Raw genomic sequence first — 23,453 nt, forward strand, 5'->3', positions numbered from 1 at the left:
TGGCTGGCATGGTTACATGTGTTCTGCGGTTGTGAGGCCGGTTGGACGTACTATTAAATTCTCTAGCAACAGCTCTGGTGGACAATCCTGCAGTCAGGATGCCAATTGCACACTCCCCTGAGACATCTGTGGCATTGTGTTGACTTTTATTGTCCACAGCACAAGGTGCACCAGTGTAATGATCATGCTGTTTATTCAGCTTCTTGATATGCCACAACTGTCAGGTGGATGGATTATATTGGCAAAGAAGAAATGCTCACTAACAGGGATGTAAACAAATTTGTGCACAAAACTTGAGAGAAATAAGCTTTTTGTGCATATGGAAAATATCTGGGATCTTTTATTTCAGCTCATGTTTCATGGGACCAACACTTTACATGTTGCGTTCATATTTTTGTACAGTATAGATTCTAGTGTCCGTCTATGACATGGTCAAAACAGACAAAAGAACAGGGGTATTGCCACAGGACTACTTTGTATTGTCACATTTGAAACCATACTTACATATTGTAAATACATTTTTTTCCCTCCCTTTACCAAGTAGGTACCTGGCCATTTCTGTACAGTAAAAGAGTGCAACTGTTTTGTGAACCTGATGTGATTCTATAAAATCACACTACTACTGTGACCAAACAGCTGGAGGCGGATTATGCTTGCCAACTGGAGATGAAGGGCATGGGAAGAAATCAGCCATTCTGGTTTGCGGCGTCTCAATCACTCCACCACCTGATTGTAATCACTATGCCCAGAGTTTCTCTGCAGTGCAGTTGGTTGGTAAAACTTGGAGCTTGCAACACCAGGATAGTGGATTCGATTCCAGGGAATACCCATACGTAATAGTGGCAGATATTATACATGATGTACCATCATGTCAACGTCACTTATTGTGTTGACAATGAGTGACAAGGTGTGTATGACATGGGAAAGTGTGTTGTATTATGTTAAAATATTCAGTGTTTATTTGTATACAGCCGTACTGGATTTAAGCCAATTTTCCCTCAGGGACATTAAAGTTAAATCCTACGATAGCACAGACTGGCACTCCACCAAGCCCTGTGGTGCGTTTACGATGTAGCCTTGTTCAGCCACACCTAAAACCATGAATAGCATCTAATGAATCATATTAATCCACCCACCCGAAACTGACATTTTCTTGTGTGTTTTTAATGTGTAAAATACCCATTGCATTGATAGAGGTCACAAAGTACCCAAGTGAAGTAAAATTAAAAAGCTTCAGTATCCATGACATAATCAAAAACAGAAATACACAAACGGGATAATCACATGACTGATTTGTACACAGTAATCTCTTCAAATATGACAATCAAGGCAAAAGAAGTGCGCATAAAACAAAAAAAGAATGATAATGAATACACGTGATTTGGCAGCACACAGTCAAGACAACTATGACATACATAGCATAGGCATTACATTTGAGGGTAGGTCGTAACTGTGGTCCTAGAGAGAGTGGTCCTTGGGTAAGTCACCTGGTTGCAGAACTGGTTCCAGTTCCATATGCTCAACTTAAATGATTGAATGGTAATGAATAATTTGATTGGTTGAAATGAAACATTTAACATGGCGGAACGTAAAACATCTCCTGGGGGCATTTGGTTTTCCAAACCAGCTGTAACGTTTGCCGATTCCAAAATGGAGACAAAATAAGATAAAGTGGCGCAAAGTGCTTACAGCTCGGTATGACAAATACGTACAGTTAATATGTCATAGCAACATGCTGCTTTCATAGCGTGGTTTCAAGAATAACATATTGTACGTTTAGAATTAAGAAGTAACAAAAACATGGAATTATGAGGGTCAAAATATGGCCATGTAGTACAAGCATAAATTAATACAAATTTGGTCACATCTTTTGTCTGGACACACCCAACCATTTACTCATTACTATATAGTTATATTACTCACTGCTATATATGTATCCACACACACACTACTATTTCAGCACTGTTGTTTATAGTACTACCATTTAAGTACTGTATCCCCTGTAGAAATTGTATTATGTTGACATTGAAAATTAGACTATCACTGACGACACCTTTGGAAAATACCCAACTTATCATCGTCTAACTGAAATAAATGACCGCCAGCGGTTCGTCCAATAGGAGTCGTCGATAGCTAGAAGAGCATGTCAGATTGTCCCATCTGGGACAGTAGCATAGATGTAGGTCCTATTGAGCAGATCTATCTGTAGATCCTACCTTCTATCTTAGCCATTTCTATTTGCTAATAGCAAATCTTTCTACACCAGGGAATTGCAAGATATGGCCCTCCTTTGGGGACCACTTAAATGAAAACTAGAGCTTGTTAACTGACCAATGTTCTTAATAGATGCGCCTGTTGTGTAGTCCATTACTGTAATGTTCTTAATAGATGCGCCTGGTTGTGTCGTCCATTACTGTAATGTTCTTAATAGATGCGCCTGTTGTGTAATCCATTACTGTAATGTTCTTAATAGATGCGCCTGGTTGTGTAGTCCATTACCGTAATGTTCTTAATAGATGCGCCTGGTTGTGTAGTCCAGCACCATGCTAGCGGCCCCCAGTAGGGCGGGCTCTTCGAGGTCGGATGTCAGGACCTGGATGTGCTGGGCGGAGGTGAGGGCTCTCTGACCTATGACCTGCTGGACAGGTGCCTGGTAGTGGGCGGCCAGCACTCCCGACAGGATGACCAGAGAGGGGTTGACCATGTGGAGGATGTTGACGATGCCCACTCCGAGGGCCATGCCGGCTGAATGAGGAAGAAACGGGGGAGAGGAGAGTGGTTAGCTATAAAATACAGGGTGGGTTTCATACAGATGCACTGATTCAAACTGGGTCTGGACTATGATGTCAATGTCACATTTGATATCTTGTTGTCATGCATCATAATTCAGCTAGTAAATGAAAATGGTGGGAGGAAAGTGGTTTATCAAACGTATTTAACCAGGTCAGTCATTGAGGGAAAATAAATGTACAGTGCTTTGAACTTTCACATTTTGTTGCATTACAATTCAATCTATTTCAATCCCACTTTGTAATTTTTGGTCATTGATCTACACAAAAAATGTATTATATGGACTGTGTGAAATAATAGGGCTTGACATGATTTCTGGATGACTACCCCCATACATACAACATCTAAGGTCCCTCAGTCAAGTATTGAATTTTAAGCATAGATTTAACTACAGAGACCAGGAAGCTTTTTGAAAGCCTCAGAAAGGGCAGTGATTGGTAATGGGTAACTAACAAATCAGACATTGAATATCGGTCCCCCCTGCGGGACGGTTGAGCTAACGTAGGCTAATGTGATTAGCATGAGGTTGTAAGTAACAAGAAAATAGTTTTTTTCTTTGTATTATCTTTTACCAGATCTAAATGTGTTATATTCTCCTACATTCATTTCACATCTCCACAAACTTCAGTGTTTCCTTTCAAATGGTATCAAGAATATGCATATCCTAGCTTCAGATCCTGAGCTACAGGCAGATAAATGACATACCCAAATCTTTGGCGAAAATAGAAAAAAAGAGTCCGATCCTTTTTAAGCATGTTCACGTAAATAATTATGCTGTGGATGATGTATTAAACCACCCAGACACATCAAAGATACGATCGTTCTTCTGAACTGAGCTGCCGGACAGAAAGGAAGCTGCTTAGAGATGTCACTGTGAGGCCATTGGTGATTTTAAAACAGATAAAGTTCAATGGCTGTGATGGGAGTAAAACTGAACATTGTAGTGACTCCAAATAAATGACACCGTGAAAAGAAGCATACAAATATACGGAATAAAATTATTCCAAAACTTATATATGTATGCAACAGCGCACTAAAGTAATATTGCAAAAAAATGTTTTTTGCCTAAATGCAAAGCCTTATGTTTGGGGCAAATCCAACAACACATCACTGAGTAACTGCCTCCTTATTTTCAAGCATGGTGGTGGCTGCAGCATGGTATGGGTATGCTTGACATCGGCAAAGACTGGGGAGTTTTTCAGGATAAAAAGAAACAGGATGGCGCTAAGCACAGTCAAAATTCTAGAGGAAAACCTGATTCAGTCTGCTTTACACCAGACACTGGGAGAGGAATTCACCTTTTAGCAGGACAACAACCTACACTGGAGTTGCTAACAAAGAAAACCGTGAATGCTCCTGAGTGGCCAAGTTAAAATGGACTTAAATCTGTTTGAAAATCTATAGCAAGACTTGAAAATGGCTGTCTAGCAATGATCCCAAAAACCTTGGCAGAGCATGAAGAATTGGCAGAGCTTGAAAAATATAAAATGGCCAAATATTGCACAATCCAGGGGTGCAAATCTCTTATGGAGACTTACCCAGGAAGACTCACAGCTGTAATCACTACCAAAAGTGTTTCTAATATGTATTGACTCAGGGGGGTGAGTATTTATCTAATCAAGGTATATTTGTGCTTTATGTTACATTCATCTTTTTTTTTATGTTTGAATTTTTCTTTAAGAGTATTTTGTGTAGATCATTGACAACAAAATGTAATACCACTTTTTATCAATCAAAATGCGAAGACATCCAAGGGAGGTGTAGACTTTCTACAGGCACCGCATCATTTAACTTATGAAGGAGGAGGTCTGATTTAAGGTGATGGTCAACCAACATAAGGAGCGTGGACCCACCTGTTCTGAGGACGGCTTCAGCCTTGCGGTTGCCCAGGCGGGCTGCGTTGATGAGGTGGATGGCGCTGACGGACTCAGCCTTCAGATCCACCATCCCCTCCACCTCCAGCAGTTCCTCTGGAGAACCAAACAGACACAGGCCAGAGGTCGATTCAACATCTCTTTTTCATAAGACGTGTCGTTTTAAGCTTTGCATCACTCCCTGGTGAAGATGGACACCCAATGTGTGCCTGGTTCAATGCATTATAACCGCCATGCATTATGCTTTTCGGTTTTAAGTAAAGGATTACCCAAAAAATCTAATCAAGAAGTGTTCTAACTAACCGTCATGGAGCCTCTTGGCTTCTTTCTGCAGGGCCATGCCTGATGCGTAGGCCTCGATGCAGCCATGGCTGCCACACATACACTCCGGCCCGTCCAGAGACACCATGATGTGGCCCAGCTCGGCCGCGCAGAACGTACTGCCGTGGATCAGCTCGTTGTGCTGGATGATGCCCCCGCCAATGCCTGTTCACAAAATCAAACAGAATGGTTAGTGGTGCCCCCGTCGGTGTGGCTTCCCGATCAGCACGACTACCTTATTCGTTAGGGGTCCTTTGTTAGCAAGGTTCTGTCAGCCCTATAGTGACAACTGTTGTTTTGATAGCTACACATTACTTAATTTTGATGCTTAGCTACGGCATGAACAAGCAAGCCTTATGTTGTGACTCACAAAAAATCTAAACGTCTGGTGTATTAGCTTGATGATAGCTAATTGTTATGTTCGTTCCTTGATCAATGACAAACCAGGGGGGGGGGGGGGTAGGTTTAACTTTTACTAATTAGATACTCCAGCTAGCAATACAACGGTAAAGCAACGTAGCGATCAAAACGTCATTCGTCACTATGGGCGACGGAACTTTGCTTAGAACGGATCCTGTGCAAATCAGAAAGAAGCCATGCTTATTGGGTCGCTACCCCTGTTCAGAAATGACACAACGGTTAAGTCCAGAGACACACACACATACGAGAGAGAGAGAGTTCTGTCAGGTTTTAGAACGGCTGCCATGTTAGCGTCTTTGTTCTCTACATTTTGGAGATGTAACACGAGAGCGCCTCCAACAATTCCCTATATGAAATGACCCGCTGTAAACAAGCAAAACAGAAAGGGGGAATTTAACTGACGTTTCTATTGATTAACACGTGTTTCCACGTCTGTACTGTGTTGTGGTGTCAACAAATTGCATATCTGCTTTCACTGGACATATTCATTAGGTATTGAAAACTAGCAGAAATAAACAGCACAACACAGAAGCGTCAATTATCAGTTAGCAACGGCTATGGAGGAGAAAGTGGCGCTCTCGGAACGTTCAGATAGAAACCACATTGTCCCAAATCTAGATATGACTGGTTAAGTGTAAGTAATTAAACGGACCAATATTTTTATAATATTTTATATGCATTAGTTAAAAATGTCCGCTTTTGGAATGTGGAACTTGACTATAGAAAATCATACTATTGTTATGTCTGATATCAAAGAACGGAGGCATGGAAAGAATGTCACCATGCCGGTTTGCAGACAGTCGAAACGTTTCAAACCCCGAACAATTATGCGCAGGTGTGTCTGTAAACTGTACTTACAAAATACGTTTGACACGGGTGAATTATTTTGTCGTCAGTGAAATAGATTATCCGACAACTGGCTATTAATGCTTTTTGGCGTGTATAGCCTATTGATCGAATAACCAGGTGGCGCAACGTTAATTAACCTATGATTTACACATTAGCACTGCGTTAAGAGATTATATACAAAACATGTGCTTTCATCGTTGCTATCGTTTCCAATGCCTCGTGCCACGTAGATTAAAAATGTCATTGTCCTCAGGAAAAGTTCTCAAGTGAATTAAATAGAGATCATAATAGTATCAGTAGCATTGTCAAAACATGGTTACGGTGAGTTTTTTTCCCTTTAGTCGCTCACTTTTATAAAAACAAAATCTAAATGGTTTGCAAATGCCTCAAAGACAATCCCTCATTCAACAGGGGGTAGACGTGGAGGACTGTGTTCCAGGACACAAATCCAGTTTTCAATACCTTTTCAACACACTCAAAATGAAAAAGGTAGACTGACTGACATCTGATTGCCTAGTTTCGATTGGTCTGTTATGCACGCGATCCACCCACACAGTCATTGTTTATCCATCTCATCTGGGTGTGGAATGTATTCTTAACCTTTGCAAATAATCTAACTTAGAGTTAAAAGGTTATAATGACAGTCGTGCATATTTCATAGAAACACAATGAACAGAAAATGAATCAGCAGAATGAACGGTAATAGTACCTGTTCCAGTGATGATGGTGACAAAGTTCTCCACTCCTTTGCCGTGGCCAAACTTCTTCTCTGCCAGGGCGGCACAGTTGCCGTCGTTGTCGACCCAGACGGGCAGGTGGAGGGCGTCAGAGATGGGGGTGCGGATGTCAATGGAGCTCCACTCCTGGATCAGCTTGGTGGAGTGGAGGATCACACCCTCCTGGGGGTTCACCCTGCCCCCAGTCGACACACCTGAGGGTGGAGGAGAGCGAATCAGATCCTGTCAAACTAGGGGTCTTTCCCTAGTAGCTACTAACAAGTTCTTCATTGAGGAAAAATGTACTTACGACTGTCATATGTGGTCGTCTCATCTAGCTACCTTAAGATGAATGCACTAACTAAGTCGCTCTGGATAAGATCGTCTGCGAAATTACTAAAATGTAAAAAATGATTATATAGTGAGAAAACTAGGGTCTAAGTAGACTTTGCAGCGTATTTATTGTCGCTGAGCACAATAAACTGGGGCAAGAGATTGTGACGTTTACGCATTTAAAACATTGAATAAAGTGAAGTTATTTGACCCAAGTACAGTGAAATGGTTCAATTGCAAGCCCCGCCCAACATTTGGTATAGTCTATGTGCTTCTTGACAGATTCGCATAAGAAAAGGTTGCCATATTCAAGTGCAATTCAAAACATAAAAAAGGGACATTTCATGAAGGAGAGAAAGCCACATACCCACTCCCAGAATCCGGCAGTTGAGATGAACAGCGTCAAAGACTGCCTCCGCACACATCTTCAGTATCAGCTCGATCCTCGCCTCGTAGGTTTTGGGGTTCGCCTGAGTGTACTTCTTCACTATCTTACCCTACAATTAAAAAATAGGTATTCAAAAAATATCTGACCAATACACTAATATTTCAAATAAAATGTTCCTTAAATTACATTTTATTTTATTGTTGCCCATATATAAAATAATAAAGTATATGCCATTTAGGAGACGATTTTATCCGAAGCGAGTTAGTCATCCTATCGGTGGCCCCAGCAGAGCTCTCCCCCACAACCATACAAGTGTCTTGCTCTACCAACTCAGCCACAGAGAATCAACAAGTTTTAAATTGTTGCCCACAAAGACATTTCATGCAGATCAATCCACTTGTTCAACACAATCAACCCATAAGTACAGTTGGTACATTATTTGATAAGGAAGGCCACACAAGGAAAGGAAAACACAATGTGTTGGTTGACAAGACAGTGCTTGTCTGACGTCAGCGATTTCTTTAAATATATCAGCGTCTCAGAAGAATGTTATACCTCACAGCCACTTTCAGCTGAGCAGCACATGCTCATGGTGTTACTCACGTAAAATCAGAAATCAAATGGAGCCTAATCAAGATAAAAATGTGTTAAAGACAGACGACTTCCGTTAGGCTAAAGAATGATCGGTTGACTGTTGACATTCTAATTCAACCACAAGATATGACTTCTCACTGTTGACATTTGTGTTCAACTCCAACTTACTCACTGACGAAAAGCGGTTTTAGACAATACACATGCCCGCGACAAATAATATCAAATTACATTTCTATAGCGCTTCACACAATCTGAAAGCGCTTCAAAAGCAAAAAATAAGTAGCCTGGCTATGGTTAGCCTGGCTATGGTTAGGTCAACCAATAGAGGCCAAGTCTTCGAGCGCATGCATCCTCCAAAGATGGAGAGGGACAGTTCATGGCTTGATCAGGCTAGAAATGGTACAGGCCTGGGGCTTCTTCCATGAGAAGTGCAACGTTACAAAAATAGAACAGAATTTACTTAATTCTTGGTCGTGTTGAAAGGCAAATCATTTCAGCGCTGTACATCATGCCATCTTGGTATGGTAAATCTTTTTATCTGAAACTTTTCTAGTTCCATCGATCATTTCTTTAGTACACTTCTAGGGACCTTTGGTGGTTATGGGCATTCTACACTATCAATCACCATTACAAACCTGAACTAGTTGGATGTAGTGGGATGATGAACCCACATGGATGTTTAGACAGAAATCTGAGAAGCACACGGCAGTGAGAGAATAGATGGATAGTGTAATGTACTGTATGTTTATTTTGCTGATGTATGACCAGGAAGAGGTTTTATGCTTTTAACCAATCCCGACTAATAATGGTAAGATAAATAAGAATAATAAAATCTAACATGCAGTGTACCGCACCACTACCACCGTACCCTCATGCTGACGATGGCCACACGGAGGTTGGTCCCCCCCAGGTCGACGGCTAGGGCGCTCTGAGTCTCCAGGATGTGGTCGATGTCTTGGGAGATGTCCCACTCCTTGACGGGGGGGAAGCAGAAGGTCTTCTGCAGCGGCTCATCAAGGTCGATGGTCTGCAGGAACTTCATGATGCGAGGCACCGCATTTCCGTCGCCGTAGATCTTCGAGCTGGTGAGGGGAAAATCACACGGGATGAAGAGGGAAATTTTAGTGAGATTTCAGTTCTATATGAAAAATGGAAGTTGTGAGGGTTACTATAAATAAATACATGCTACCGTTCAAAGGTTTGGGGTCACTTAGAAATGTCCTTGTTTTTGAAAGAAAAGCACATCTTTTGTCCATTAAAATAATATCAAAATGATCACAAATACAGTGTAGACATTGTTAATGTTGTAAATTACTATTGTAGCTGGAAACGGCAGATTTTTTATGGAATATCTACATGGGCGTACAGAGGCCCATTATCAGCAACCATCACTTCTGTGTTCCAATTGCACGTTGTGTTTGCTAATCCAAGTTTATCATTTTAAAAGGCTAATTGATCATTAGAAAATGCTTTTGCAATTATGTAAGCACAGCTGAAAACTGTTGTTCTGATTAAAGAAGCAATAAAACTGGCCTTCTTTAGACTAGTTGAGTATCTGGAACATCAGCATTTGTGGGTCCGATTACAGGCTCAAAATGACCAGGAACGAAGACCTTTCTTCTGAAACTTGTCAGTCTTATTGTTCTGAGAAAAGAAGGCTATTCCATGTGAGAATTTGCCAAGAAACTGATGATCTCACACAACGCTGTGTACTACTCCCTTCACTGAACAGCGCAAACTGATTCTAACCAGAATAAAAAGAGGAGTGGGAGGCCCTGGTGCACAACTGAGCAAAAGGACAAGTACATTAGAGTGTCTAGTTTGAGAAACAGACGCCTCACAAGCCCTCAACTGGCAGCTTCATTAAATAGTACCAGCAAAACCCCAGTCTCAGCGTCAACAGTGAAGAGGCAACTCCGGGATGCTGGACTTCTAGACATTTCTAAGTGAACTCAAACTTTTGAATGGTATTGTATATATATATCCCCATCCCTATATATCTTAGAGCTGAAACAGGAGAAGGGAGATTTTAGATCTTCATTTAACAAGCCAAGTTTAAAGGTTTAAGAAACACTAAAAGAGCCAATTCTGCCGCAAATATATATATATATATATTTTTTTTAAAGGTATAAGTTCTCATTGAAATGGGGAAATTTAAGATGACTTAAAGGGTGACTGCACTGATTTGGCCTTGTTTTGAAGATTTCTCATTAAGAATTGCTAGCGGCTATGACTGAAGCCGAATGAGAGTTGTCTTGGGGGTGTGGTATGTTCGCATGTTATAAACTGGGTGGTTCGAGCCCCAAATGCTGATTGGCTGACAGCCGTGGTATATCAGACCATATTCCATGGGTATGAAAAAAAAAGTTTTTTCTGCTCTAGTTACATTGGTAACCAGTTTATAATAGCAATAAGGCACCTAATATGGCCAATATGCCATGGCTAAGGTCTGTATCCAGGCACTACGCGTTGCGTCGTGCATGAGAACAGCCTTTAGCTGTGATATATTTGGTATATTGGCTATTTCCACACCCCCGTCGGGCCTTATTGCTTAATTGTACCGTGGCAGGTACGGTTGCTTCTCCCTCCTGAGTCACCGTAGCAACAACATAGCCACTTCCTCAAAATATTAAAATGGTCAGAATGAATCCGTAATCAAGACATCTGTAATTAAATGTAGAAGTTTTTGCCGAGAAGGTTTTAGTCGCGCAATTCTAGATTTAGCGAAGGTGTTTGGTGCAGTATTTCTCAAGTTAACAAAATGTGCATGATAAACTAGTCAGTACACCGCAGACAGTCTGTCGAGTGGCTACGCGCTCAGGACTGATTTCTGGCAACAATAACATGTCTACAACTTCATTATCTGCAAGGTGTCAAACTATCGTAAATAAAGCACAAGCTACACGTTGTTTGTCAGGGGCCTTCATCACTAAATCACTTGCTAGCTAGCTAAGTTCCAACTCCGTGTTCCTCAATGAAGCTAGGAAATAGTAGCCATCAGGCACATTGAGCAGCCAGGCCACAATCAGCTTATCAAGTCACTGGCGAGGTGCAAAGTGTGCGCTTCGGCGCAGTTTTGCTTTTTACAACTTCCTCATCATTACCACAGTGTATCTGTCTGACAGTGTTTAATAGGGAATGATGTTACAAAACAGGTTTTGGGGGGACAATATGCTTACGAATGGGTTTAGGAACACTGACAAGTTCCAGTTGAGAGACAAGTGCACTCTGATCGTCTCAATGATCATTTTGGCCAAGTAAGTGTCAGACTCGAGTGATTGACACTATCAAACACATCAGCAAGTGGCCACTCCATAAAGGGTTTAGGGCCAAGGGTTATTTCAGCATAACATTGGCGACATGTTCTCTTATGTAAACAAGTCTGAGGTGCTGAGTAATGGGCAGGTCGGTCTCAGTCTGGATGTTCTGGCTGCTATGATTGGATGGAGTGTGCGCAGTAGATGGAGTACAATCAGCACTGTCCTTTCTTTTCTGTTAGTGGGCACTGGGCACGATCGTAATCCATCCCCAACTCACCAGTATGTCGTGACAAACTCCGTTTTGGACTTTGACCAAAATGATCTTATTTACAGTTTGTAGTCAATTTTGACACTAGAATGAATGTTTCTGACTCGTATCGATGCCACATGGGCCGTTTAAAACCAAATAAGTTGGTTCTAAGCGGCAGTTCACCTTTAAGTTCAGTTCAGAGTGATTCTGAGTTTCTGTAACACACACTTTCCAGTGTTCCGTTTGTGACACTCAAGGTGCAGGTTGATGGTCACTAGACTTGATACGGAATGTTATGGATTATTCTCCTATCTGTTGATAATGATTGACGCCAGACTGGAAGTACAAGGACCGAGGACACGCTGATTATTCACTGTTGTATTGTACTGATGACATCCTGTGAACACTGTGATTCTGTACCAGCTGAAAAATTCACTGCCTTTTGTTTTGTCTTCCTACAAGCCTCTCGGGCTGGTGTTTACAGAACATTTGGTGCTGCCTGATTAGGATAGAAAGGCCCCGTCTCCAAGAGGTCAGTTAGACATTTTCTCTGCTTCTGGGCTGGATGGTGTCTCCCTGTTGCAACTTGTAATAAGCCCTTTTTCTAGAGGTTACGCGATGATGCTTACCAGGGGTATCTCTTCCCGAACTGCAGCTCCAGGGCATGGTAGATCTTATTCTGAGTGTCTGCGTCTCGGACATGGAGGACGTTTTCACCTGGAAATAGAAAATACAGCTCAACATCCTATAAGCATTCATAATGGGACGACTTGAAGAAGGACAACAAAGCAATCACCATACACTCATACTGTACTGGCAAATTACAACGAAGAACTATACCAGGAAATATACAATGAAAAGTAACACTGGTAACCACAAGTAGGCCCCCTAGCCTGCTCCAAATGGAGGCCACGCTTGCCTCCAAAATGGCACACAATTTCTCCATTTAGTGCACTACTTTTGACCAGGGCCCATATTTGAGCACTATATAGGGAATAGGTTGCCATTTTGGACTAAAAGGTCATGAACATTAGTAGACCCCCCTACCAGTCTCTCTCCCAGTCTGCCTGGACCCCAGGTTGATGACGGGGGTCCCGAAGGCCCCTGCTTCTCTGACGCCACAGCTGCTGTTGCCGATCATGGCCCCAGCGTGACACACCAGCTGGATGAACTGCTCGAAGGGCACGTGCTTCACCGCCCGGAAGTTAGGGTGCTGCTCCACGCCCTTCTTCCTCATCACGCGCACCATCTCCTTACTTCCTGTTGGGGGTCGTCACGGAGGCGGGACGCCAGGAGTTACAAGACGGAACGGAGAAGACTGTGGGATGTCTAATTTAACCGACTCCTACACAGTCTACACTTGGACATTTAACTGAATCAACTGCAGCCATTTCTTGTTTTGCCGTAGTGTTTCGTTGGATTTGAAGTACTGTACACTTGGTTTCTAATCCTTTCTGGGGACGTTCTACGCCCTTCAAATCAGTCCTAGCCCTAACCATGAGACAGACTGAAGGATTCAGCCCTAGACACTAAATTGCCTTAGGCATTTACTGCACATTATGTTGGCATTAGATGAGACACTTGCGTGTAGGATGAAACCCAAAACATGTTATGCTTGTTTCTAGCCAATTACAGAGGCGGGAACATATATTAGATCTAAGGAAAAAAGACATGCAGCTGAACTAGATAAGCAGATCCCTTCAACAGAGCAGCCTTCTCACACTATTGACCAAGGGAGGGTTGACACTGTAGCTCCAGCTCCACGATGTGCGTGTGGGGTTGCGCAATACGACGGCGCAAACAGGAGCGAAATGAGGAAAGGGCGACGAAAAATAGAGAATCCCCCACTGACCTGCGTCTATGTTGGGGAAGAGGACGAGTGTTTTCTTGTTGAAGGAGATGAGGGCGTCCAACATCAGCTCGTAGATCTTGATGGAGTTCTTGATGTCGGTGGTGACCGGGTGCTGCAGGGCCACGATGTAGTCGTGCTCCTTCACATTGTCTCCTGTGGATGACATTTAGAACATTCTCAGCATTCTAGTACTTTCTGAACAGGGGGAAGTCAACAGTCTACCGCTGCCACTGTTCTTTCTGCCCTGAAGGGACTAGCTAAAAGCCCCATAAATCTATGAACTGATTTAACAATATTCTTATGATAACACGTTTCCCACATCTTTCCACACTGAATCTTTCCACACTTTCCACACTATGCACTATACCACTGTCTTAAAGTTGGTAATAAAAGGCTGGCCCTTTCAACCTGATTGGACTGCAGCCCTGTCAATCACCCTTTACTGAAGCCTCCCCTCATTCCAACCAATCAGGTCGCTTGTACGCACTCCAGGGCACCGCCTACTCACACACCATATTAGGGTGCGTTACCTGTATCTCGAGAAGACAAGTTGTTGGGATGCTGATAGACTTTTCACATGCTGTTTCTGAAGTGTTGTGCGTTCATTGACAAGTGCGTGTTGGAAATGAATAGTGGGTTCATGTTGGGTGTAATACCAGCCAGTGTCAGATATAACTATATGACAAAGACACTGCGACTTTGTCACCTTGGTGATGTAAAGGCAGGCCATGAAACCTAAAACAAAAACGCCATCACTGTCCTCAGTCCAGGTAACTGTAGCTGACTAGGCCATCAAGGTCAGTACTAAGAGATCTGCTGCATATTCAAATAGGAGTTCAAAGCTGGTGCTGTGCAGAAACTGTAGCCGTCTTAGTTTGGTTGCATGACACTGACAGCAGAGGTTGTAATTCCCTGTCTGACCAGGAAAAACTCTGGGCCCTGGAACCTGGCTATTAGTCTGGTATACTGCATTGAACTGCGTTCCCCCGCTGAAAAAGTTGGAACGCCACTCATTTAGGGGTTAAGGATAGTTACTACAATACGTACCGAGCCAGTTCCTGATGATGTCCATGTAGTCGTCGCGGTGATGGGCGGCCAGCAGCTTGTCGTAGGAGGGGCAGCCCGCCAACAGGATGCGAGTGTGGTCCTCACACATGGCGATGAGGTGCTGTTCGGCGGTGCGGGTGCAGCAGGCGTGGTAGTGGGCCAGCTTGGAGATGGCGTGACGGATCGAGTCGTCGATGGTGCCGCTCACCTTGGGAATGGGAAAAGAGGAAGGATCAGACATCAGGATAAAAAGTCTGTATTGTCTCTGTGGCGGTTCGTTGAGTGTTTGAAGCACTGCCATTGCTCTTAGGGAACAAATAGTAGTTTTTATTGAACCAAGACCATCATTATCTCTGTTATGTTGCCTTCTTTGGTTTCCAGGACTACTGTGCATTTTTGGTAACCTCGTTATTTTTTATGGTAATAAGCAGGTATTAACTCAATAATTACATTGTTAAATGGCAATTACACGATAAATAGTAACTAAAATACACAAAACGACATTTAAAAAACATCCTATATCAAATACCAGGTAACTACAAGTGGAGGGAGCAACCAATATTTTAATCTAGTTATATTCAGCTCCCAACACAGATATACCTTACTTTCTCAAAAAACCTTCAGATATATGACATCACTTCCTCCATCCCCTCACCTCTCCTCCCTCCAGGTGCAGGATGCGAATGTTCATCAGAGCGGCAGCAGTTGCCAGGGCGAGGGCGTCGAAGCGGTCGCCGTGGACGACCAGAACGTCGGGACGGAGACGGTGGAGGACATCTGGCAGCTTGACCAGCGCCAGACCCACTGACTCCACCATGGCTGCCTCGTCCTCCCCACGCACGATGGTGTGCAGCTTGGAGCCGATGTCAAAGTCATCCTGCTCGATCATCCGGAACGTGTTGCTAAAGGAGGACAAGGTGGTCAAACCAATCATTTCATTCATGAATGAATACATCCTATTAGACAAATTAAAAATACATGAGGTGGCTTCAACTAAGTGAAATGAACAATAAACAAAATATCGTTATGGATAAAAACACAAATTCAGACTTATTTCCATTGTGGTCCTCATTAAGGACAGGAGTTTTTCCTGGTCAGGGCAAGCAATCAGAAAAAAACTTGAGACATGATTACTCAATTAACACTTCTTCCTTATAGTGCAAATAAACAATGACCGTCATTGTAAAAACATTGTCAAATAGTCGTGATTTCAGTGGATCAGGAAAAACTAGTTTCAGCACACCCACCTTCAGCTCAAACTCACCCATAATCATCAATGAGATGTGATCCCAGCACCACCACCTCCAGCTCAAACTCATCTGGGTTGGCCTTGATCCCAAACATGATGGGTGCCAGCTTGGAGTAGTCTGCCCGGTTACACGTCGCCACGCACACCCGCAGCTTCCTCGTGGCTTTGCTCTCCTCCATCTTGTCAGTCTTCTCTCTCGTCCTCTGCATTCTCAGATAGTACAGTTCCTGGTGAGCAGAGAGAGAGAGAGATGATGGTGTTCAGAGTTGAGACGCTGGAATGTCAGTCAAAGGAAGCTGTGATGAAAACAGTGAGGTTTATAGGAGTGGCCTGTGGCCCGATGCCCCTCATCATGTTCAGTGAAGGGAGTAGTACACAGCGTTGTGCGAGATCTTCAGTTTCTTGGCAATTTGTCACATGGAATAGCCTTAGTTTCTCAGAACAAGAATAGACTGACGAGTTTCAGAAGAAAGTTCTTTGTTTCTGGCCATTTTGAGCCTGTAATCGAACCCACAAATTCTGATGCTCCAGATACTCAACTAGTCTAAAGAAGGTTTTATTGCTTCTTTAAATCAGAACAACAGTTTTCAGCTGTGCTAACATAATACAAAAGGGTTTTCTAATGATCAATTAGCCTTTTAAAATGATAAACTTGGATTAGCTAACACAACGTGCAATTGGAACACAGGAGTGATGGTTCCTGATAATGGGCCTCTGTACACCCATGTACGTAGATATTCCATTTACATTTTTTTTTTTTTGAAGATTCAGTTTCCAGCTACAATAGTAATTTACAACATTAACAATGTCTACACATTTTTTAAATCAATTTGATGTTATTTTAATGGACCAAAAAATGTGCTTTTCTTTCAAAAACAAGGATATTTCTAAGTGACCCCAAACTTTTGAACGGTAGTGTATATATACAGTGGGGAGAACAAGTATTTGATACACTGCCAATTTTGCAGGTTTTCCTACTTACAAAGCATGTAGATGTCTGTAATTTTTTATCATAGGTACACTTCAACTGTGAGAGACGGAATCTAAAACAAAATTCCAGAAAATCACATTGTATGATTTTTAAGTAATTAATTAGCATTTTATTGCATGACATAAGTATTTGATCACCTACAAATACTAGCCTTGTCCTCATGGACAGACACCGGTTCTGATATGGAAGGGCAAGTCTGACAATTATCTCCACACTCATTGGATGCTACCTACGACAACCAATCACAGCTATGATGTTGAAGGCGCACAAGTGAAGGGATCGGAAAAGTAATAGGTCAGAGTTCAGTGCCTCCGCTGCCATTGAATGTAATAAAGGGTTAGAGAGAGGCGGGGGTCATAGGGATTTGCAAAAGCAATAGACATATAGCAAATCGACCACAATGATTTGTCATTATCAACCAGTGGTGGAAAAAGTACCCAATTGTCATGCTTGAGTAAAAGTAAAGATACGTTCATAGAAAATCATTCAAGTAAAAGTCACCCAGTAAAATTCTACTTGAGTAAAAGTCTAAAAGTACTTGGTTAAAAAATATACTTCAGTATCAAAAGTAAAAGTATAAATAACTTCAAATTCCTTATATTAAGTGTGTGTATTAGACCCTTTTCCTGTCCTGCTAAGCATTCAAAATGTTTGATGGTCTGATGAAACCAAGATTGAAATCTTTGGCCTGAATGCCAAGCGTCACGTCTGGAGGAAACCTGGCACCATCCCTACAGTAAAGAATGGTGGTGGCAGCATCATGCTGTGGGGATGTTTTTCAGAGGCAGGGACTGAGAGACTAGTCAGGATCTAAGGAAAGGGTTATTGTGTGTAGATTAATGAGGAAAACAAACAATTTAATCAATTTTAGAATAAGGCTGTAACGTAACAAAATGTGGAAAAAGTCAAGGGGTCTGAATACTTTCCGAAGGCACTGTATATAAACATGCTTCTGTGTGTTTTTTTTGTAAGCTCAAAAATGGACAGGCCTTTGAAAAACAAAATACTTTATCATCATAGAATATGGGGCCATCCTGCAGGTGGTTTCTGAAACTAATTCAATCTGTGTGTGAATCCATTAAGTCTAAGTTAAGGAGAGTCTCCTCCCAAGGTCGAGAGAGAGAAGGCCCTACTGTACACTCCAGCCGCTAACAAGCTACTTGTATCTGTGGTCTCATGTTAACACTGATGTAAATGGTTAAGTTGGTTACCTGGAAGCTTAGCCAGATATGGTCTACTGGTTTATTGAAACTCTACACTCAAACTGTTGTGATATGTTTAATTTGATTACTTATTTTAAGGCACATGACACAAAACCAAGTATAAAATGATATTCACAAAGAAGTAAAGCTTTGAGAAAGTGTACTTAAACATCTCATACTCTGTAAGCCAGCCGTAGCCAATTTTTTTCTTCTACTATTACAGAATGTTTCTGCAGTGAACATATTATGAATGTACTTCAGTGGTATAAATATCAATGAAGAAAAGTATTGATATAGCCTACGCTGTAAGATCGATCAAAGTCTAAAATCAAATTCAACAGAACCAAAAATAATTTTTAAACCGAGTCAGAACTGATACCACGTCAAGATAGATAATAGGATAATATTTACACAGTATAGGCTAACCCCTGATAAGATCAACAAAACGATTGTTGACTTCAGGAAACAGCAGAGGGAGCACCCCACTATCCACATCGACGGGACAGCAGTGGAGAAGGTGGAAAGTTAAGTTCCTCGGCGTACACATCACTGACAAACTGAAATGGTCCACCCGCACAGACAGTGTGGTGAAGAAGGCACCACAGAGCCTCTTCGACCTCAGGAGGCTGAAGAAATTTGGCTTGGCCCCTAAGACCCTCACAAACTTCTACAGATGCACAATTAAGAGCATCCTGTCGGGCTGTACCACCGCCTGGTACGGCAACTGCACCGTCCATAACCGCCGGGATCTCCAGAGGGTGGTGCGGTCTGCACAACGCATCACCAAGGTCAACCTACCTGCTCTCCAGGACACCTACAGTACCCAATGTCATAGGAAGGCCAAAAAGATCAAGGACAACAACCACCCGAGCCACTGCCTGTTCACCCCGCTACCATCCAGGAGACGAGGTCAGTACAGGTGCATCAAAGCTGGGACCGAGAGACTGAAAAATAGCTTCTATCTCAAGGCCACCAGACTGTTAAAACAGCCATCACTAACACAGTGAGGCTGCTGCCTACATAGACTTGAAATCATTGGCCACTTTAATAAATGGATCACTAGTCACTTTAATAATGTTTACATATCTTGCATTACTCATCTCATATGTACATACTGTATTTTATACCATCTATCTATGCCGCTCGGTCAATGCCCATCCATATATTTATATGTACATATTCTTATTCCATCCCTTCACCCCTTCAATAGAACTGAGACAAGCTGTGAAGTAATAATTGACCAGCAGCAGAGCGGCAGTGTACAAATGCAGCTGTACCAACACCCAGGCAAACAGACTCCTAAAAACAACTGCAGCCAAAAGAACACAACTGTAGAAGTTATGGTGTACTACTAACTACAGGCTAATATTGACAAAGCGTCAACAAGTAACTCAGCCTGGGCGTTCCTGGAGGTGGTTTAAAAATGGGACCGTGCCAGGCCTTGTCCTTAAGAAATCCTCTTCGAGGCTTCAACTTCGGAGCAGATGATTGACGGTGATAATAAGTCACTCAACGCAAACTGAGATTTTTTAAAGTTTGGTTTCCCAGACCCAGATTAAAGACTTCTCCGCTGAAAATGATTTTTTAAAATCTAGGACAGGCTAAATCAAGGCTGCTCACCACCGCATAGTTTAGTTAAAAAAAACTAAAAACGAATGTAGTACAGAGCAAGACAGTGGGCCTACATTCAGGCACCATCACAGCATCCAAACGACTACAAATACTGAAGACGCCTAGCTGACCTTTTCCCAATAAACCTGGGACATCAAGGTATAGCCCGTGAACCACTCTAACTTTCATAAAAAGATATAGCTAGTGACCCAAATGTTGTGACATTCTTAACATAAGGAGTTAAAAGCTCTGATGACCATCAGCTGGCCTCATCAATGTATTAGTCTACAACCGAACATTGTAGTATGTCCTCTTGGAAACAAACCCATTTTATTCAATGACATGTGGAGTGATGAAAGACACGGTGCCTCAACTGAACATGTCACATTCACATCATCTCAAAGTCATAAGTAGTATTAAAAATGATTAGGCTACACTATCAACCAGAAGAGAAACCTTCGCATTTTTTAAATAACTGGCCAACTACCCACAGTACAGTTTGAGCACAGCCATACAAGAAGAACAAAAAAATCCCATTCAACTGCAACATGACATTAAATCTTTATCCTTTGGTTTGTTGAACAACAAGAAGAGAAACATTGGGCATTCCATGCATTCAGACAGACAGCCAATGTATTCATCACAACATCCAACCAGCACATCCCTTCTCTGCATCTCTCTCCCTGACACACACACACACACACACACACACACACACACACACACACACACACACACACACACACACACACACACACACACACACACACACACACACAGCCTGTAGACTACGCCGGATGTCTCACTGAAACGCTAACATGATAGCCAGGCATTTTCCTCCCCGCACTGGGTTGGTTCTTAGGGTGCGTTTACAAAGGCAGCCCAATTCTGATCTTCTTTTCACTAATTGGTCTTTTGACCAAAAAGATCAGCGCTGAAAAAGATTGGATGTGAAAAAAGCTGATGTGATTGGTCAAAAGAAAAAATGATCTGAATTTGTCTGCCTGTCTAAACGTAGCCTTCGAGCCAGAATCCACCCTCCCTCTGACACACACTGTTCTTGTTTCCACTGAAGTGTCACAAGACGGGGGCTGCTTCCTACTCTGAGCGATAAGGGGAGCAGCAACATGCGAGGAGGATAAAAGCCACCTTGACTCACATGAGGGTTTCTGCCTGTAGGCCTTGAATGCATGGTCAGTCCGCTCCGCGATCCACTCCTCTCCCTCTCTCTTTCAGAGTTCCCCCTCTCTCTATCCTTCTCTCCTCCTTTCTTTGGTCTCTTCCCTTCCCTTCGGATCATTTGAAAGGCTCACTGCAAAAGGCTAGCTGGTCTTCCTCCTAGCCGACAAAGCAGCAGCGGCCTGTCGAGAGAGAGTAAAGAGGGGAGGAGGGGGAGGGGCCTTCCCTCATCTGACTCAAGATAGCCCTGATTGGCTGCTGGGCGAGAGGGAACGGTTGAAGCTTCCTGCATCGAAGCCTCTTACAGCCAGGGCCCAATATATTACAGACTGACTAGGATCTCAACAACCCAGATAAATCAATGCTTAATAAGAAATGAGAGGCCAATAACCATATATTGATAATGAAGCAGTCTTCCCCCCCCCCCCTAATGTTGCAAACCCAGCTTTCTGTTGTCACCCAGAGTCACACCCAAGCTAAATGCTCGTCACACAATATTTTTAAAAAGCAGGTTTTTAAAGGACAATAGAGTTCAGTCATGTTCTTTGTTGTCGTGGAAAATCAAGTATCATGATTTGTGGTATTGCGATACTGGTACAGTGACAACCATAGGTCTGGGAATCAATGACCATCATTTCCCCCTTCCTAATCAATAAATATGTCAGTATCAACACATCAGCAGTGAATTATAGACCAAAGGGATTCTTGACAACACTCTAACCTTAGATGCACTCTCAATCCAAATTTAAAACATTATACGTAATAAAACATTTCTAGAACATTTCTTCATTCTTGAAGCTTTTCATTAATGGAGTCAAACCTGTTTTTCTTTTGTTTGGAGTCATTTTGTCTGCCTTCCCAGTTCATTGGAGTGGTAGTCACAATAGTTGTAGTAGATATCACTTGGTCAGCCATCCTTTGAAGATGGTAGACCTAGCTTAGCGCTGGGCAATATGGACCAATCTATGGGTGATTCACAATAAGCTTTGTTGTGCAATTAAAAGGTCAAATACACTGCATTTCATATAGTCAGCAATAATCTAATGAATTCAGGGTTATACCTAGCCTAAATATAAGCCTTCCACGACCATAAGATCCAATAATTTAATCAATATAGTTTAACTGTTTTTTTTTGCAATAATCACTGATCTGACTTTCAAGTATGTCTACGAAAATGTCATTTTCGTTACAAATTTAACCAGAACCCTGCATAACGCGCATTCAATAATAACTAACTTCTTGTAGCAGGCATTATAGAAAATGAACACAAGTCACAAACAATCTCGCAAGCACAAGCCCACGTTCTAGTGAGTAGCCAGCTAATCTTTATATTTAAAGTCTAGCCAACTTGGATCTATTTGCTAGCTAACAACAAGGTAGAACAGTTGGAATGTTATGAACACACCCTTCTGTCCAACTGTTTGAACAGCATGCTAGCCTGTCTACTTTGTTCACATGTTGAAGTCAAGTGGACTACCTTGAGAGAACAAGTTTCCAATTCCTTATATAATTGTGTTTTATGCTTATTGCACATTTATAAAAACTGATTAGACAGCTAGTATAACGGTCTTTGGCTAAAATGCTTCTAGCGAACCGCAATGCCCGCGTGCCACAAACTGAGCATTAATTTTCCAGAATAAATGTTCATTAATACTTCCGTTTTAGTAGTGTCTGCTCTGCGCCCAATTTGAGTAGTTAATACGTAAAACGGGTATCGTTAGAAAGGCTAACTTCTGTATTACAGTAAAAGAATGTTTCAATGTGTTTCGGTGTCCATATGACAGATTCCGTTGGACTAAACCTTAGATGCAAAAAGCGAGTTGAAATCGCGTCAGAGGAATGAGTGAAATGGTTGCGGTGCTTGGTGTGTGTGAATGTAAATGTTCACAGCCTACAGTCATTGCACACAGCACAGAAGGGGCGAAGGAACCAAAAACAACACGAGAACAGGCGGACATAAACGCTCATAAAACAACTTGATTCTTGCGATACAATCATTTGGAATATTGCGCAAAAACAAATTAATTCGACATATCGCCAGCCCTAGCCTAGTTACACCAAAATGAATAATTAAGTCATGTTGTAGATATTCTTGCCCTGTCTACATACCACCTAGATGAGACGAATGCGAGGTGGGTGGAGGGCTGAACATATTATATGCTAGGCACGGAATTCACAGGGACCTCACAATACGATATTATTGTAACGACCCTGGGTTTATAAGCGCGGATATCGACTCTGCCACTCGAGCATGCTTTTGCGGCACAGTCGATACCGCGCTGGACTTCGGGCTAGAAGGTCGAGGGTTCGAGACCTGCTCCCTGCTGTTTTATTACATTATCGCGACACTTAGGTGACGATACCATATGCATTGCTAATCTCAGGAAATCCAATGCATTTTATTTGATACTGAGATTGTATTGCGATTTCATGTTCCAAACCCAGATAACGCGCGTACCTTTGGCCGACGTATGTATCTATCTATCTACGTAGTTTGGAGAAGATGTCAATGAGACATCAGAACAGA

At 42.3% G+C, this 23,453-nt stretch overlaps 1 protein-coding gene across 3 annotated transcripts in view; it reads right to left on the reverse strand.

Moving 5' to 3' along the window:
* Nucleotides 1-936: 936 nt before the first annotated feature.
* Nucleotides 937-23,453, reverse strand: part of gne (glucosamine (UDP-N-acetyl)-2-epimerase/N-acetylmannosamine kinase) — a 38,018-nt gene continuing 15,501 nt past the window's right edge. For 2 of the 3 annotated variants that reach the window (XM_038981725.1, XM_038981726.1), the window contains exons 2-13: nucleotides 15,959-16,170; nucleotides 15,350-15,596; nucleotides 14,695-14,902; nucleotides 13,648-13,800; nucleotides 12,843-13,055; nucleotides 12,425-12,512; nucleotides 9,154-9,367; nucleotides 7,671-7,800; nucleotides 6,964-7,185; nucleotides 4,968-5,150; nucleotides 4,644-4,760; nucleotides 937-2,745 (exon numbers count right to left, since the gene is read on the reverse strand). In XM_038981725.1, coding sequence (XP_038837653.1) covers nucleotides 2,510-2,745; nucleotides 4,644-4,760; nucleotides 4,968-5,150; nucleotides 6,964-7,185; nucleotides 7,671-7,800; nucleotides 9,154-9,367; nucleotides 12,425-12,512; nucleotides 12,843-13,055; nucleotides 13,648-13,800; nucleotides 14,695-14,902; nucleotides 15,350-15,596; nucleotides 15,959-16,152 — 2,205 coding nt within the window. In that variant the 5' untranslated portion in view covers nucleotides 16,153-16,170 and the 3' untranslated portion in view covers nucleotides 937-2,509. Of the gene's footprint in view, nucleotides 2,746-4,643; nucleotides 4,761-4,967; nucleotides 5,151-6,963; nucleotides 7,186-7,670; nucleotides 7,801-9,153; nucleotides 9,368-12,424; nucleotides 12,513-12,842; nucleotides 13,056-13,647; nucleotides 13,801-14,694; nucleotides 14,903-15,349; nucleotides 15,597-15,958; nucleotides 16,171-20,906; nucleotides 21,286-23,453 lie in introns of those variants that run through there. The other variant, XM_038981724.1, reaches the window with a different exon arrangement.

Source organism: Salvelinus namaycush, chromosome 42, assembly GCF_016432855.1.
Source record: "Salvelinus namaycush isolate Seneca chromosome 42, SaNama_1.0, whole genome shotgun sequence".
Taxonomy (NCBI): domain Eukaryota; kingdom Metazoa; phylum Chordata; class Actinopteri; order Salmoniformes; family Salmonidae; genus Salvelinus; species Salvelinus namaycush.